The following is an 18,563-nucleotide window of genomic DNA, read 5'->3' as shown; positions in this document are numbered from 1 at the left end:
TTAGTATTCGAAACGTGAACAAAGACACCTTTTAAACTATTGAATGAAAGTAAAGCAACTAGCCATAAGTGCCCTTCGCCACAAGGGCTTTTTTGGCTTTTAAATAAATATCATAATTGAAAACGACTTTTCTATTTTCTCTACAATTGAAACTATGAAACTTCTTCATTGGTACTACGATTCCAACTTTGGACTCAACACGCCAGCCACTGGGTTACGTCTAGACCAGTTTGGGTTGGTGATGAATAAACTCAAAACATCCTTCACATTCTTTCTCATTAATTTTGATGTCTTTATATGTTTGCATAGCATAATGGACTTTAATGTTTCTTTAAAAAGATGGGTAAATTACCCGTTTAGAGCTTGGAACTAAATAATAGGGTTTATCGTCATTTTTGTTATTCACTCACAGTTGAAAGTATGAAGTGATTTCAGCGACAATACTTTTCGAACCTTGGACTGTTTGATTTGTAGATAAACACGCTAATCGCTAGGTCAAACCTAGACCATCATTATACGAAGTTGTAGTTTTCTAATACTAAAAAATCCAGAATTCCTGTACCCCCAGACTAGTAAAAAAAAAATTATAAACCTGCTATTGCTTCCAACTGCTGACTGATTCACTCTCCCGCCCCGTGGCAGAGCGGTATGTATGTGGACTTACAACGCTAGAAACTGGGTTTCGATATTAGTGGTGGGCAGAGGGTGAGCATGTTTGGTGCAACTGGGATTCGAACCCGCGACCCTCAGATTACGAGTGGAACGCCTTAACCCACCTGGCCATGCCGGGCCCATGAATACATGCATTTCATTTACCCGCTGTTTTAGGTATGTATTAGTTAAACAGGTATATCGAGAAATCAATTTGTGCACATGTGATTTTTATCGCTTTTCCAAATGGAGATTCTTCTTTATTATATGGCATATCATGGCTAGGAACACTTGGAAGGATTTTGCTACGGACCTTTGAGTTCATGAATTTTGATCTGTTGCAAGACGTCACTCTATGCTTATCATGTTTGGAGTGTGACTTGTTACAAGTCCATTTTTGATGGTTCTAGTGTTCCGAGTCCACATATTCCCATGTTTTACAATGCATTAATTACAAGGGATACCTCCGTCTTGAAAGTTTGAAATCATTGATTTGAACACATCTTTATGGTTTGAGAAGACAGATATTTTACGTAGAAAAAGCAGTTAATATACCCTTCTCAAATGCGATCAATTTTTGATGGCATCACGCTAACGCCAAAGAATCTCAAACTTTAGTTCTGATACATGTTATTCCACTACAAATATTTATAGGCTGTGCTTGTCAAGTGACTTCCTGATTACATAGTAGAATCTTTTTAATATAATGTACTCAGCTTTTTGTGTTTAGAAAATATATATGTTGCGCAACAACGCATTCCAAATGTGAAGATAATAGCTTTTTATTGCCTTTATCATCATGTTTAGTGTTTATTAAATATAATTTCTTCTTTAAATTACTGTCAACATCATCGATAATGACTACTAATGTCAGATGTACATTGTGTCATGTATTAAGCAACTGGATTTGAAATTTGTATTTTGTAAACTTTCAATTCGCTAAACTGAAACTTGATTTGGACAACGTACATATTATACTTTCTTGAAATTAAACAAGAAGTGTTCATATAACTAAAAATATCCATACATATCTTAGGCTTCTGGAAAAGATAAGATGTCACAGCACTCGCTTTGCGGTGTTAGGGACGGTATTAAAGGCAGCCAAACGGTATTATACGTATGCTAACGTTTGAGGTCTGACTGTAGAACTATGTTGGCTTTATTGTACTAAACATACTGCACGATTGCACACTCTATAGGTACACTCTTCGATTTATGTTTGCCGAAGCTACAGTGTTTTTTATGGTTCTTGATTTTTTAAAAAGAAAACTACTTTCCTAATTTTTTGAAATGTAAACGAGTTTCACTGGTTTTCTAATTTCACGCGAATATGTTTTTTTCATTTTTAACATTTACAAATGATAATGAGAGCCCTGTCCTCTAAACAAAGCTTCATCTTGTCTTGTTTACACAATTAGGCTACAAGATTCTTAACTCGACCAGATATATTTAGGAGCCATTCATCATGACTCACTGTATTCTCAAACAAATCTCCATTGAAATCTCCAGCTGCAGTTTAACATTTTACATTTTGAACTATTGCGATCAAGTAGTCTACCGAATTTGTGATTATGCAAAAACAAACAAACAAACAGAGGAAAGATCGTGTAAACAGTATAATGAGGTTTTCTTCTTTCCGACGATAGCAGGTCTCTGACCAATCGAAACATCTAGAAATTTTTATGTAACGCCTAGTATCTTTAATACTGTTTTTTTAAAGTATTATTTACATTTTAACGTTGTCTTACTGAGTTTTTAATAATTGTCAATAGTCATAAAGTGACATACAAGTATATTGGCATAGTGTACCCAAGTTAGCATAAATAAAACGTTCTTCTTCTTCTTCTTCCACTCGATTCCATCAAGGAACATAGGGCCGCAATCACTTGCGGTTTCATAAACAAGTATTTAAGTGAGTAGTTTGTTAGCCCACTGCACCGAGCCGTCCCTAATTTAGTAGTGTAAGATTAGAGGGAAGGCAGCTAGTCATCACCACCCACCGCCAACTCTTGGGCTACTCTTATACCAACGAATAGTGGGATTGACCGTCGCATTATAACACCCCCATGGCTGGGAGGGCCAGCATGTTTGGCGCGACTCGGGCGCAAACCCGCGATAGATTACGAAGCGCACGCCTTAACGCGCTAGGCCATGCCAGGCCAAATAAAACGTTCCATGCATACATATATTTTCTTAATTACCAGAACTCTGTTCTAACCACTTAACACTATTATATACTGTTACACGGTTCAGAAGAGCCATCATCAACCAAAAGCAGCTACAACACAATGAACAAGATGCTTAGAGTCTGTTTTTTTGTTAAGTGCAAAGCTGATAGAATAGTCCGTATGTGGTCTACCCAGTGCGAGTATTGAAACCTGATTTTTAGCCTTATACGTCTTCAGACTTCCTGCTGAGCCACACCGAAGTTTTAACATTGGACAAAAACACCATACTAGTAATCTGTTATATGCTGAACTTAAGTTAGGTGTATCTCCCTTAATATATTTAAATAAAACAATCCTATTATCAGTCAAAATGAATTTAATATCTCAATTAAGATTTGACACTTCCGTTTTAAAGTCACATTTCTTGTACAACAGAACATTTATTTGACACTTCCGTTTTAAAGTCACATTTCTTGTACAACAAAACATTTATTCGACCTCAGTTTTATTAATATATGCCTAAGTTTAACACCGATAATTTACAACAGTAAGCAGTTTACTGATATTAAAAATACGTATTTATAATTTACCCGAACTATTGAATCGTTTCTCTCTCTTATGTAGAGCTGGAAAAAAAGTTCGTACCAGGTAGTTCGATTGATTGTTTCACTCTCTTATCATGCAAACGTAACTGATTTGTATGGTAAGAGATACGGCGTATCACAGCCTCACATTTGGATGCAGCCGGCCTACTAGCAAGAGTTTGGCTTATATGCTATCGTGAGTTCTGTTAAAATGGATTTCCAGCTGAAGACATTTATTTCAAATTGGTTTGTATTATGTATAATCAGCGCAACCTTTCTACAACAAATCAGTTGCTTTCTGGAAAATGGTGAAAGTGTTTCTGATGTTCTGGACAGCGTCAATGTTACTTTCCATCCACCGAAACTTACACAACTGGAAGAAGGTGAAGTGAGATCCGTTCATTTGTTTATCTATTTAAACGAAGAAAAATATATCGTCTCTAGTAGGAAGTCCTCAAATTATTCTGGGATTAAAGTAACGTATGAAGAAGAAAAAACAGGCATCATTAAAATTGTGGGAAACAAAGCAATTAATATTACTTTCAATTCCGAAGGCTTAATCAACGCTACTTTTCAAATTAAAGGACTTTTTGTGGGGTACAGCAAAGTCTATGTAAATATTGAATGTTTTGGTGCTATGAATCTATATTTGGAGGGCGGAAAAGATTCAAATGAAAATGGTGAGGACGAAAGTAGAAGTGTTTCAAATCAAATCAACACGCAAGTCCAAAAAGAGTATAAGGTGAGCGTTATTCGTGCGCCGTGGGTGTTAAGAGACATTTTCCGGATTTTCGTCACTATCATTATATGTATTAACTACGTCAATATGGGATGTCATCTAGACCTCAATATGGTAAAAAATGTGCTGAAGAAACCAGGAGGCGTAATAGTGGGGTTCTTTTCTCAATATACTGTTATGCCTTTGGTAAGTGAGTAAATTTAGAATGTATAAAAAAATTCAGTAACACAATATGGAATATTGCAATTTCCCAAGAGTAAAAATAAAAAGAAGACGATGTTTTCTTTCTCTTGGCCAGGCATGACTAGGTGATGAAAGCGCTCGACTCCTAATCTGAGGGTCGCAGGTTCAAATCCCCGTCACAACAAACATGCTTGCTCTTTCAGCAGTGTGGGCGCTATAATATAACGGTCAATCTCACTATTCATTGGTAAAAATGTAGCCCAAGAGTTGGTGGTGGGCAGTGATGACAAGACACCTTCCGTCTAGTCTTACACTGCTAAATTAGGGACTGGTAGCGCAGATAGCCCTCGTGAAGCTTTGCGCGAAAAACAAAACCTTCTTTCTCTTTATTTTTGTTTCTTTGACAATAAATAACGTTAGAAACAACTGACATTCGACTAAAAATAGAATTTCGAAGGTTGTATGTAATTCTACACTATTCCCCCCCCCCAATTACACAGCGATATATCTGCAGACTCACGCCGCTAGAAACTGGGTTTTGATACCCATGGTGGGCAGAGCACAGATAGCACTTTGTTTAGTTTTGTGCTTAATTAAACAAACAAATTATTTTGTTTTTTAAGATTAACTAATTTATTACGTAATATTTGAGCTTTCGTTTGTCAGGCTGACGTATTCCTAAAATCGCGATGTCCCCTAAATACGTGCCATACCCTATGCTGTAGGCATTATAAGAGTAATATTCAGTCCTATTATTTGGCTACAAACTAAACGGCAGTGGGTGCTACATGCTGTCTTCCTTCTCTATGGTTAATAATTCAAAATTAGGGACATAATATACCAATACCAGTTATGTTATTTCATGTTTATCATACTTGTTCATTTATGAATCGTAGTTGTACGCCAAATACTCAACTGATAACCAATATATTATGTTTTCGTCATCATACATTTTATCTTCTCTAATGCTATATGTAAGGTCAATAAAATAATGATCGGTTACCTTATAGAACAACAAAAGTATTTTGTTTTTTTTTTTGGAATTTCGCACAAAGATACTCGAGGGCTATCTGTGCTAGCCGTCCCTAATTTAGCAGTGTAAGACAAGAGGGAAGGCAGCTAGTCATCACCACCCACCGCCAACTCTTGGGCTACTCTTTTACCAACGAAAAGTGGGATTGACCGTCACATTATAACGCCCTCACGGCTGAGAGAGCGAGCATGTTTAGCGCTACTCGGATGCGAACCCGCGACCCTCAGATTACGAGCGCATGCCTTAACGCGCTCGGCCATGCCAGGCCTCACAACAAAAGTAACAAAAGCATCAAGAATATAGGATAAAAACTAATAGTATGTTCATAAAAAATTAGACTAAATGAACCAGCTGCTTTTCTGTACAGCTTTTAAAAACGTCAACCACGAACGTTAATTTAAACACGGTGGGAGAACTGTAGCTATTTTTACATTTTTATTAGTTTCATTTAACAGTTTATTTAATTTTACTCTATGTTTTTAATGTAGAGAAAAGCCGACCTATCGATTAAGGTCAGGTAATTATAATTTATTGTTTGTTTGTTCGTTTATTATTTTGAATTTTGCGCAAAGTTATCCGCTGTTGCTGTTTTGAATTAAGCATAAAGCTACACAATGGGCTACCTGTGCTCTGCCCACAACGGGTATCGAAACCCGGATTTTCGCGTGTAAGTCCGTAGACATACCGCTGAGCCACTAGGGGGCGCAAAGTTATTCGAGCGATATACACACTAGCCGTCCTGAATTTTGATGTAACAGACTGGAGTTAGTGAGCCTCATCTACTGTAACTTTTGGGCTACACTTTACCAAAGAATAGTGGAATTCACCTTAACATTATGACGCTCCCAAGGCTGAAAGGGCGAGCGCATTCACTTATGAGATTTGAACACGCGATCCGCAGATTGCTTGCTCGAGTGCACCAGTAAATATCATTGTGTACTAAGTATCATGTCCGGTTCTACAACTAATACTGATAAGCGACGTGTCGTCATATCAATTTATGCAAGATATACCAAGAACTACACTGTATATTCTTAAATCGTTCTTGGCTTTGGTTACATGACCTGGGACTTGGCATATTCACAAAGAGTCTGTGTTTCCTTTCACATATAGCAGCGGATGGTATCAGATTATAATTAGTGTCACCCGTTTATTCACCGATTTCTTGGTATATTTTGCACAAAACTATAAAATCATGTCGATACTTTGCTTTGGAGTCTTCTCAAAGCGGTTATTAGAAGAATCCATACAATAAAAATCACTTTTATTTTAAGTCTGTGCACAGTCACCATGTTGTTGCATCACTCTTAGATGCTTGAGACTTGTACCAACTTCTTAATTAGCAACCTTTATTAAATTTTACACGTAAAGTTTAACTCGTTAGATTATTTATATGATCGATGTGTAGTTCAATAAGAAACTGGTCATAACAGATAATTGTGTGGGTAAAGAAACAAGCAATATATTTTTGTAGCTAATTGGACGCAGTACGTTGATTCAGGACAGAAGGAAGCAACGCGTTGAAAAGCATATTATATTAATATTTAAATATGAACTGAGGAAGGCTGTGAATTACAGAAATGAATTATTCTTATTGAATGTAAAATGAGGAACGTAGCAGGTTGTAATATGTCGTTAAAAGGTTCATTGTGGACTAAGGAACACACTAACCTATAGTACGTCCTCCGAGTGTTGGTTTTATCAACTAAGATAAATCACGAGTTCTGTGAAATGTTTTTTTCTTGTGTATGTCAGGGCTGGCATGGCAAGGTGGTTAAGGCGCCCGACTCGTAATCTGAGGATCGCGGGTTTTAATCCCCGTCATACCGAACATGCTAGCACCTTCAACCGTGGGAGCGATATAATTTACAGTCAATCCTACTTTGCGCTAGCTGGTGATAAGCAGTTACCCTCCCTTACACCCCTAAATTAGAGACAGCTAGCGGAAATAGTCCTCGTAGTGTGACCTTGCGTGAAGTCAAAACAGAAACTTCTGAATGAGACGGCTTATTTGTAACTTTTTGTCACGTAATATAATATTTTATTATTCCCAAAAACGATTTGACCCTTTTTTATTTTTTATTTTTCCGGAGACTTAAAAAGGTAAGATATGCTTCACAATTTTACTTTGTAACTAGCGGTGACTATAGTTCCGATTTTACAACATATATATAAATATACATACATATGAGGGTTTGTTTTATTTGTTTCTTACAATAAGAAAAGACATATTTTAGATTAATAAATAAATAATTACATTTAAGTAAAGCCAGTCGGAACTGTATAAAAGCTTGTTTGTTTGTTAAGTTTTGCACAAAGCTGCTCGAAAGCTGTCTGCGCTAGCCATCCCTAATTATGAAATGATAGACCAGAGAGAAAACAGCTACACAACATTACTTACCGTAAACTCTTTAGCAATTCTTTTCCAAAGAATAACGGGATTTACCGTAACATTTTTACGACCCAACGACTGAAAGAGCAAACATATTGAGTGAAGGCATTCGAACAAGTGACCCGCAGATTGTGAATCGAATGCTCTAACAATCAGGCCATGCCACTCCAAAATATGCTCTGACAATGTTCGTTTGTTGTTAAGCCCAAAACTTCACAATAGGCTACCTGTGCTATGCCCAACGAATAGTGAAACCTATTTTTAGCATCGTAAGACCTCAGACTTACCTGAGGGCAAGATTATTGTTTTAACGCAATACTACGTTGTAAAACCACATTATCACATAATGACACAAAAAACAATAATGAGTTTTCTGCACTCTATTCGCCACAAGGAATTACACTCTGAACTTTAGCATTGTAAGTCCTTAAACTTATCACTGACCCACCTGGGAGCTAAATATTTTGTTTAGCTTTAGCTCAAAGCCACACATCAGGCTGTCTGTCTACCGCAAGAAATCAAACCTCATATTTTAGTGTTATAAGTCCGTAAAGTTACCGCTGACCCATGAGAGAACTTTGTGAAAGATTAACACTACTGTCTGAACTCTTTGGATGAAACGTTTAGGATATCACAAAACCACGATTTCATACTTTCGTCCAACAAAGTTTGTAACTGACAAAGGAAGTGTGCAGACTTAAAATCTTATGTTTGGTATGCTTATAAGGTTCATTTTGATGTAACATTGGTGAATTTACTTAGTGGTTTCTGGAAAGAGTTACATAATTTTGACACACAAACTATCGACCAACCATTTTTAAAGTAATCACGAGACTTTGTGACTGTGGTTTATTATAAAGTTTTCACGTTGACAGTAATATTTTCATTTTTCGATAACGCTTTGTTAAAGTATGTTCATAAAATTAGTTTCCACGAGTGTTTTTTTAAGTAACTGCAAATTTATTTTACATTGCTATTTGAGTGTTTTTACTGAAAAATTTGAAACTTTAAAATTAAAAATGTCTCGAACTACTTAACATTAATATGTATTTTTTGAATACTACAGTTGTTAAGGTTCATCATTTTATATAGATAAACAAATATGATATTGTGTTTTATTTCAGTGTTCCTATGCATTTGGTTACCTTTTATTCAAGGAAGCTAATTTCCGCTTTGGAGTTTTTATTCTTGGGTGTTCACCTGGTGGTAGTTCAAGTAACTTTTGGACGTTACTTTTAGATGGAGATGTTAACCTGAGTGTCACTATGACATTTTTTAGCAGTATTGCTGCTATTGGTAAGTGTATTATTAATATTTAGGTAATTTAGACATGATAATAGAAACCGAATTATTACGTACAGTTTGTAAATAAAAATAGCAACGATTTTAACATTAATTGTGTTTTCTAATTTATAATAAGTACATAGCTTTCTATGTTGAGCCACACATTATTACCAACGCCATGTAGATTTAAATACATTGGAGTTAACTGTCCAGTGCTGTAAAACAAAACACATTTGGCTTCAAACGCCATTATAAAACAAAGGAACTTGAGTCATTTGATGTAAACAGGATAGTGATGTATCTAGAAGGTACAGTAAACATACAATGCACAATTGCCGGGAGCGTGACCAAAATATTTAATTGTATTTCTTCAATCACGTGAATTGCGCAACTAGTGATGACACCATTGTCATCAGAGTCTGCATAATTGATAATAAATAATAGCTGTCTTTGAATAATCTCGTTTTTCCTTTGTGAATTCTTCCAACGTTGACTTCTTATCATGAGCTTTTGTTTGTGGTTTCAGAGCTGTAAAAATAGATCAGTATCTAAATTATGCATTCAGGGTGTCTTCATAATACATCTAATGATACAATTGTTTTTCGTCTACAGATATTACATAAGGTTATTATTTTATCACAACTAACTTGTGAATTTGAAATGATCGCATTTGTGACCGAAATGACGAAACTGTTTTTCTTTCAAAAATATTCTTCTATACTATACAAGTTGTAACTTTTAAAAATAATAATTTAATCGGTAAACAAACTCAATGACACTACTAATCATTATACGATCACAACGATCTAACCAACCCCTACATGACACTACTAATCATTATACTATCACAACGATCTAACCAACCCCTACATGACACTACTAACTGTTATATTATCATAACGTTCTAATCAACCCCTACATGACACTACTAATCATTATACTATCACAACGATCTAACCAACTCCTACATGACACTACTAATTGTTATACGATCACAACGATCTAATCAACCTCTAAATGACACTATTATTGTTCATTCTTCGCTAGCCGTATTTGATATTCTATGTTTTAGATTTTAAATTATACGTTGCTATATCAGTATGCTTGTATTTTTAGTTATTGTAACAAAAATGAAGGCATTATTTCTCTTTTTAATTAACGCCTTTACATGAAGTTTAGTCATTAGCTGGTTTTAGAAGCAACACTTTGAAAGAGTTAGCTGACTTTGTTAATGTTACGTAGAGAAAGCTTTTTTGTTAAAGTAGATTTGTTTTGTGCTTTATTTAGCTCGTACAGACTTATATGAACTAGTGTAAGTTTTAGTTTTAGCTTAATTAGTTGTTTTTTTAAATTGTGCTTTAACATGTTATCCTGTGTGTTTACACTGAACCTAGATAATACTTCCTTATTGGTTAGTGTAGTGAGATTGTAATTTCGAGAATTCGTAGTTCGTAACCCGTTTTAGCAAAAATATGCTCCATGTTTGCGAACTGTGGGTTCTCCACACTTAAATCTCACAATTTGATTAGATAACACTAGCCCAAAAGCTGGTGATTAATACTGTTACCAGATGCCTATCTTCTAATTCATAACTTCTCCAGTTTTTCAGAGCTTGGACTCTCCTTCACGGGAGGCTCTACACATACCTTTTTATGGTTGTTGTTGTTGTTTTCATGTTAAAAGAAATTAGAAAAACTTTAATTTAACTTACCATTTCCGAATCACATTTTTAAAACACGTGCTCTGATATATGTTTTTGTTGTTGTTTTTTAATTTTCGCGCAAAGCTACACGAGGGCTATCTGCGCTAGCCGTCCCTAATTTAGCAGCGTAAGACTAGATAGAAGGCAGCTATTTATCAACACTCACCGCCAACTCTTGGGCTACTCTTTTACCAACGAATAGTGGGATTGACCGTCACATTATAACGCTCCCATAGCTGAAAGAGCAAGCATGTTTGGTGTGACGGGAATTCAAAACTCGTGACCCTCAGATTACGAATCAAGCACCCTAATTACCTGACCAAACCGAGCCACTCTAATCTGTCAACTCAAAATTGGAAAACATAATATAAAAGTAAATCTTGCTCACTTTGGAAGAAATTATGAAATAAATAAACGCTCCGTACCTATATGTTGGTATATTCATAGATAGGTTGTGTCCGTACAATTACGCACTGTTACTCATATATTTAGGGTATTTTTTAAATTTACATTTGTTCTTTATTTCTGTAAAATGTTGTATTTCATTAATGTTTATTTCTAACTGGGAAAATTACACTAACAGACATTTTCTCTTTTCCTTAGGTATGATGCCACTCTGGTTGTTCATCTTAGGAAGGAACATTATTGACAACAAAACAGTTGAAGTGCCATTCGTCAGTATCGTTACTACTTTGCTAAGTTTCATGGGACCCTTGTTAGTTGGTATGCTAGTAAGACATTTCAAACCGAAATGGGCAGAAATTTCTGCTAAAATTATCCGTCCGTTCACGATAATATGTCTCTTGTTCATCATCACTCTCGCTGTTGTTACGAATCTTTATATTTATCAGCTCTTTACGTGGAATATAATTTTAGTTGGGTTTGCTATAGCATGGAGTGGCTATACAGTTGGTTGGCTACTTTCCTGGATTTTGAGATTTAAACGTCCACAAATTATTGCTATTTCCCTTGAAACAGCTATGCAAAATTCGACAATTGCCTTTTTGGTTTTGTCAACAACACTGCCTCAGCCGGAAGCGGATCTTACCATTGTTCCTGTGGTAGCTCAGTTACAGCTAACAACTTTTCCACTGTGGTTTCTGTTAGGTATAGTAACAATCTTCAAAATTCTCAGTGGACGTAAAAAATCCAAAAACCTTTCACACGACTTGAAGGAAGATGAGTACAAATCTAAGAATATTGAACTATATTCATCCTTCAATACACCAGTAGAATCAAAGCTGCAGATCAAAAAATATTAATGATCATTTGTTTAAATGATATTTAAATTTTGTGCAATTTTTTATTTCGTTAGTTACAGTTTAATTGTCACCACTCCTCCCCTAAATTATGGCCTGATTGAATTATTTAGGTTATTGACTTTCCAATGAAAAGTTAAAATTCCTTTGGAAACTAGTGTTTGTGTGCAGTTAATCACGAAGATACAAATGAGCTATCTGTGTCTGCCTGATAAGGGTGTAAAAACTCTGTTTCTAACATTGTAGGCCCGCAAACTTGATAATGTGTCACTGGGGTACTGGAATCTAATAAGACAGAAATTTGTTTTATAAACATTGTTTGTTGTATTAATGTCTCATTTATGGACAAAATAATAGCCTCACGAAGTGGAACTGATTAGAAACACTCAGTCTTTAGTTTAATAGTGAACAAATAGAAATGAATAATTTCGTTTGACGGTTTAAATTTTTCGGAAAGTTGACAAATGTCATCCTTGAATGGAAAGCCTTTTATTTTTACGAGAACATTCTGTATTTTTAGTATATTTAGTACATACTATATTTGTAAATATTAATTTTACAGATAAGATATATAAATAGAAATATTAACAAACATTGAATTCATGTTCGGATTAATTATCATTAAAGACTTTGCAGTAGACAAACGTTGCATCTGGTCACTACTAAACAAGTATCATTTTTATATATTATTCATTTGAATCCATTTAATAAAATTGAAATAAAAAAAAACAACATTTAAACAATATATCACCTTATTTATTAAATACTAGATGGAGTATCGGTTCCCTAAACGGAAGTTTGTACGTGTATGTATTTTCTTTTAGCAAAGCCACATCGGGCTACCTCCTGAGCTCACCGAGGGGAACCAAACCCCTGTTTTTAGCGTTGTAAACCAGTAGACTTACCGCTGTACTAGTGGGTGGCAGGATGTTATGTAAATTCATAATAAATGAAATTTTATCTTTGGACTTGGAAACTTGCTTTTCTTATATGTGATTAGGCATGACTAGTTGGCTAGGGCACTCGACTTGCAATACGGTAAGTGGGAAAGACTAGCTGCTTTTCCTCCACTTTCACTGCTAAACTATGGATGGCTAGCGCAGAACGCCCTCGTGTAGCTTCGCGCAAAACTTAAAACCCTGATATGTAATTGTAAAAAAAAAACTCAAGAACTAGAAAACCCAAAATGTGAAACCGTAAATTTAAATATATCTCCACATGGACCCAACAAACCTTCGTGCAATCTTTGTGAATATCTGTCAACAGGGGGCGAAGTAGTGGCAAAACTGAAAATCTGTATGTATTTCCCCATGGACCCAACAAATCGTCATGCCAAACAGATCTGCCAACAGGGTCAGAGTAGTGGAAAAAACGCTCATAAAATAAGTAAAATGCAAAACTGAAAATATGTATGTATCTCCCCATGGACTTATGAACCTTCATATCAATTTTGATAAAGATCCACCCATAACAAATAGTACTATTAAATTTATATAGATTATCGTTAAGGTTAACTGTATTCAAGCAATGCACATGAGCAAGATAGCTTACACTTATGAAACAAATATGTTTATTGTATATTTATTAGATTTAAATTATTTTAAGAATCTTAGTAGTAAAAATACTGTTACCAAGCCAGACTTTACAGTGCCACACTATCACCATTTTGAAAGGTTAAGTCTTAGGCCAACGATAATTTTTGTCAGTTTACGCGAGATAACTTTATGGTATGTAGCTGTTAGTTGTAACTCTTCACTTGGCAATATGAAGTTTCAAAGAATATACGTGGGCCCGGCATGGCCGAGCGCGTAAGGCGTGCGACTCGTAATCCGAGGGTCGCGGGTTCGCGCCCGCGTCGCGCTAAACATGCTCGCCCTCCCAGCCGTGGGGGTGTATAATGTGACGGTCAATCCCACTATTCGTTGGTAAAAGAGTAGCCCAAGAGTTGGCGGTGGGTGGTGATGACTAGCTGCCTTCCCTCTAGTCTTACACTGCTAAATTAGGGACGGCTAGCACAGATAGCCCTCGAGTAGCTTTGTGCGAAATTCCAAAACAAACAAACAAGAATATACGTTAACTAAAATTTGTCAGTTTTAAATTGACTGGAGATTTCTTATAAACAAATTGAAACACCAGGACAAGTGTTTCATTATTAAATATTACTCTTTTAATGTGTATGAAATATAAAATGGTAACAAATAATGAGGAATAGGATTCGGAGGGAAAACAATGAAAAGGCGAAATAAGTCCTAAATTTTTACCAAGAAGTGTCTAAAGATGGTCAACAGTTGTAAGGACGACGTATGCTTAAGGAAGGAACGCAAATGTACAAAAAACGAGATTTAGGCTCAATTCTAGTAAGACCAGAGTTTGAAGAAGTCGAGTAAGTAATTTCCAAGGTTCTTGAGTAGTAGAACTATTAACAGACTAATAAGTCTTATTGAATAGCCCCACTTTTTAAAAAAAGGTTGGCCAACAATGACTGCAAAGACTTCAACTTCATACGTTATGAAGCTTCAACTTTTGTTTTTGACTCTAGTGATCAGATTACGGATTGAAGCTTGTTGGTGTGATGTTTACCAACATCCTTTCAGGTTATGATTCACACCCACTAAAGCAGGAGCAGCATCAGTGCCAAACCAAGGTCAACATGTTGGTACAACATACTAATCTACACACATATATATATATGCAAATATATATGTTTATATACACACTAATCTACATATATCTATATTTATATATATATATATCTAAGACAGTCCCTGTTCGTAATGCTTCTTTTGTCAGTAGTGTTCAACATTTTGTTTGTAACGTTCAAATTGGCTGGTGGTTTGTCTCAAGCGGAAGTCTTGAATTCAGTACCTGATCTTAAGATATTTCAATTCAATGAGTTAGTATTCTGTTTCGATGTGAACATTGAAAGAAAAAATAACAAAGTTATCATCAGTATATATAGGAAACCCCATTCCGTCATCACGCTGCCACGTATAAGATTTAATTATCACCTATCACAGAAAATATCCTCCGATCTGCTTCACCTGCGTAATTCGTGCTATAAAACTTTGTACCCACAAAAAAATTTGTTTGTTTTTGAATTTCGTGCAAAGTTGCACGAGAGCTATCCGCACTAGCCATCCCTAATTTAGCATTGTAAGACTAGAGGAAAGGCACCTAGTCATCAGCACCCACCGCCAACTCTTGGGCTACTCTTTTACCAACGAATAGTAGAATTGACCGTCACATTATAACGTCCCCACGACTAAAAGAGCGAACATGTTTGGTGTGACGGAGATTCGAACCCGTGCCCCTCATAATACGAGTCGAACTTCTTAACCACCTAGACATGCTTGGTCCACCACCATAAAGAAGACTTACTCACTGAAAGGCCTGGCATGGCCAAGCTCGTAAGGCGTGTGACTCGTAATCCGAGGGTCGCGGGTTCGCGCCCGCGTCGCGCTAAACATGCTTGCCCTCCCAGCCGTGGGGGCGTATAATGTGACGGTCAATCCCACTATTCGTTGGTAAAAGAGTAGCCCAAGAGTTGGCGGTGGGTGGTGATGACTAGCTGCCTTCCCTTTTGTCTTACACTGCTAAATTAGGGACGGCTAGCACAGATAGCCCTCGAGTAGCTTTGTGCGAAATTCCAAAAACAAACAAACAAACAATACTCACTGAATTGAACTACATTAAAAACGAAGCACTACACAGAAGTTTTAACTCCTAATTTCACGGACTGAGCTTGTATCAGTCTTCACAATAATGAAAAGTATTACGTTACTCTCACCTTTCATATATAAACAACACAGAAGACAAACAGATTATTTCATTCACTTTTGGGCCAGAAATTGCTAATTAAATTACCAGTCATTTTAATAAATTTGGCATTGATGTAAAATCTGTATTCAAACCTCGGCATAAAATCATTCTTCAACAACAACCTAAAACTAAAACAGAAAAATGATTTTTAGAAAATATATAAATCAACAAAGCAATTGACTGTTCATTAATCCGTGATACTGGCCTCAGCAACACCATTCGTACTTGACAAAGTCATTCACTTTTCATTAACTTTACCACACTTTATCTCGCCTGTATCACGTCACCATTTCCACTTAATCTTTGTTGTCTTTGTAATGACATATAAACCTTGGATTGCTTAGTAATGATAATACCCAAAGACAACAGACAAATGTTCTGTCGAAACATGTAGTATCTTCAACCATTAAAAAAACAACAACTTTCCATTATGCTTATAGATCGTTTTTTGCCTATCCATTGTTGTATATCAGACAACTACACTAGCCTCTCTGAGGTTAACATTTTCTTGCCCTGAAAATGTAGTTCTGACAAACACACTTCCCGCCCTTGCTCCCCACTGCCGGTATTATTTATTGTGATTCCTGCCACTTCTCGAAAGTGAGGCTTAAGTGATAATATCAGAAGAAGCAAGTAGTACCCATATAGGCGATGCAATACTACTGGTGGAGGGTGGGCACGAAATTTGTACCAGATAAAGTCTTATACGCTGAATGTCGACTTTTCTCGCAATGTTTAAAGGGCAAAAAGAAGATCGAGATAGCCTAATGTGAGAAGGGGAGAACATATTGGATATATTTTCAGTGTAAGAGAATGTTAACTTTCATCTATTTGTCGCCAGAATAACTCAAAACCACCTACATGGTACGTATTAAATTTGAGAAAAATAACATTTGTAATATAACAATAATAATATAATTAGGGACAACAGAGGGTCTGTCTATTGGTCAATCTAGGCTGACCCATCCACTTAAATAAACTAAAATTATTTTAGAAAAATTCATAGTCCGTCCTTATTATTCAAATATTTGCAATCTTTTTGTTAAACTCACTTAAATTTGCTCCTTCGATCAAAATCGAAGGCAACCTATTCTAAAGTGACACTATTCTCTTGGAAAAATAAAATTGTATTACCTTATCAAAATGTATATGATTTTCCTCTAGTGATACTATACTATTCTTAATTTTAAGTAATAAAAAATATGATGCAGCAACACTATCAATTTCCTTAACCATTTTAAACACTCTCAGATATAAAATACTGTAGGCAGTATTAATTGTTTTATTTCTGAGCTAATATTTCAGTTTTCTCTTATGATAAGAGATTTATAAGCAACTGATTGTTGGAAGTTGTATTTGAAAGTTACTGATGTCAATTCTGTCGAACATCGTATGTATTTCATTGATATGAAGGATACAGAGATTTCTAGAAGACATAAGTTATATATGTATAAATAGCAACAAGCAGACGGGAAGGGAGTCAAAAAATAAAGCATAGTGAAAGAGAGTTTCTGTTAGAAGTAAGTTAGAAAGAAAGAAAAACTAACTGTCGTGGGAATGAATAGTTAAACGGTTAATATGTTAAAGTCAGATTAACAGTTCTCTGACATTTCAGAAGAATAATTTATCTTATCAAATTTAACCTGTGTATATGGGTTTTGAGGAAAGCAGACTGTTATTTGCAAGTAGGTTTAAATACGGAAAATCAAACGAGTATTGGAAGTACAGGATACAACTGCTGTAACTCAACAAGCAGCGTGAGTGAATTAAACACTGATACTATTACGGTAAAAAGGAAAGAAAATGACAAAGAAGAAAAAGAATAAATGAATTATAACGTTTATATTGTTTAATATAAAAATGGAGAAAAATAATTTGGTTTGTCAACTGAATTAGCCTAAGTGGACTTTTGACAGCACAAAGAATTTTTGCACATACGTTTAATTTGTTTTAATGCATAACTTATTTTAAAACAAGTAGAGTGGGTGCTGTTCTTTTATCGTCAACTTTATCATTAACAAACCACAGACACTTACTGTAGAAGAATCCTTATCCAAACATAACCCATATATATTTAAAACTCTGACAAGTGGCGAGCCATAGGCAGTATTGTACAGTGGTAAACAGCGATAATAGAAGACGTAAACGACAAAGAAAATAAAAAGACTTATAACTGTCCTAACAGTGCAAATAATATAACGATGTCAGATGATTTTGATAGATGGGTAGAAAGATGAGAGCATCTCGTGTTAAAAGTCGGTGAACTACCAGAGTTTGTTAAACAACAACAAGAATTTGAAAGAGAAAAACATAAACACAGAGGAGAGAAGAATGACTAAAGGAAGAAAAGGGGAGTAACGATAGGTTATTACTAGAAAAAAGAAAAAAATGTGAAATAAGAAAGAGAGAGGAGAGACTAGAAACAGAAAGAATAAAAACACAAAGAGAGACAGAAGAAAACGAGAGAAAAGAAAGCCTGGAAATAGAGAGAGAATAAAAGTTCAAATTGGGAAAGAAGAAAAAGGAGAAAGAGGGAAGGTAAACAAAGTGAATAAGAGTAACAATTGAGATTGCAAAGCTCAGTCAACTGTAGGAAAAAGGACAATGGAGTCAGTGTCATCCGAGTCAAACTGCCCAAATTTGATAAACATAAAGATAAGGTGGACGCTTTCTTGAGGAGATATGAAAGATTTGCCCAAAGTCAGAACTGGGATAAAGACGAGTGGAAAAGGTTTACAAGCATATGCAG

At 35.6% G+C, this 18,563-nt stretch overlaps 1 protein-coding gene across 1 annotated transcript; it reads left to right on the top strand.

The window, feature by feature from the left end:
- Positions 1 to 3,504: 3,504 nt before the first annotated feature.
- On the top strand, positions 3,505 to 12,308 carry LOC143226301 (ileal sodium/bile acid cotransporter-like). Its single transcript, XM_076457092.1, has 3 exons — positions 3,505 to 4,328; positions 8,875 to 9,046; positions 11,340 to 12,308. Exons 1-3 carry the CDS (start codon positions 3,615 to 3,617, stop codon positions 11,996 to 11,998), a joined length of 1,545 nt encoding a protein of 514 aa, XP_076313207.1. The 5' UTR covers positions 3,505 to 3,614; the 3' UTR covers positions 11,999 to 12,308.
- The last annotated feature ends 6,255 nt before the right edge of the window (positions 12,309 to 18,563 follow it).

Source organism: Tachypleus tridentatus, chromosome 9 (genome assembly GCF_004210375.1).
Source record: "Tachypleus tridentatus isolate NWPU-2018 chromosome 9, ASM421037v1, whole genome shotgun sequence".
NCBI lineage: Eukaryota > Metazoa > Arthropoda > Merostomata > Xiphosura > Limulidae > Tachypleus > Tachypleus tridentatus.
Note: the sequence above shows the minus strand (reverse complement) of the source record. Positions and strands in the feature narration are given on the sequence as shown.

What these genes read in the sequence shown, in the direction of transcription:
- LOC143226301 (XM_076457092.1), top strand. Translation starts at nt 3,615, where the DNA reads ATGGATTTCCAGCTGAAGACATTTATTTCAAATTGGTTTGTATTATGT. An exon ending in AATATACTGTTATGCCTTTG is followed by an intron (nt 4,329 to 8,874) that starts GTAAGTGAGTAA and finishes GTTTTATTTCAG; the next exon opens with TGTTCCTATGCATTTGGTTA. An exon ending in TAGCAGTATTGCTGCTATTG is followed by an intron (nt 9,047 to 11,339) that starts GTAAGTGTATTA and finishes TCTTTTCCTTAG; the next exon opens with GTATGATGCCACTCTGGTTG.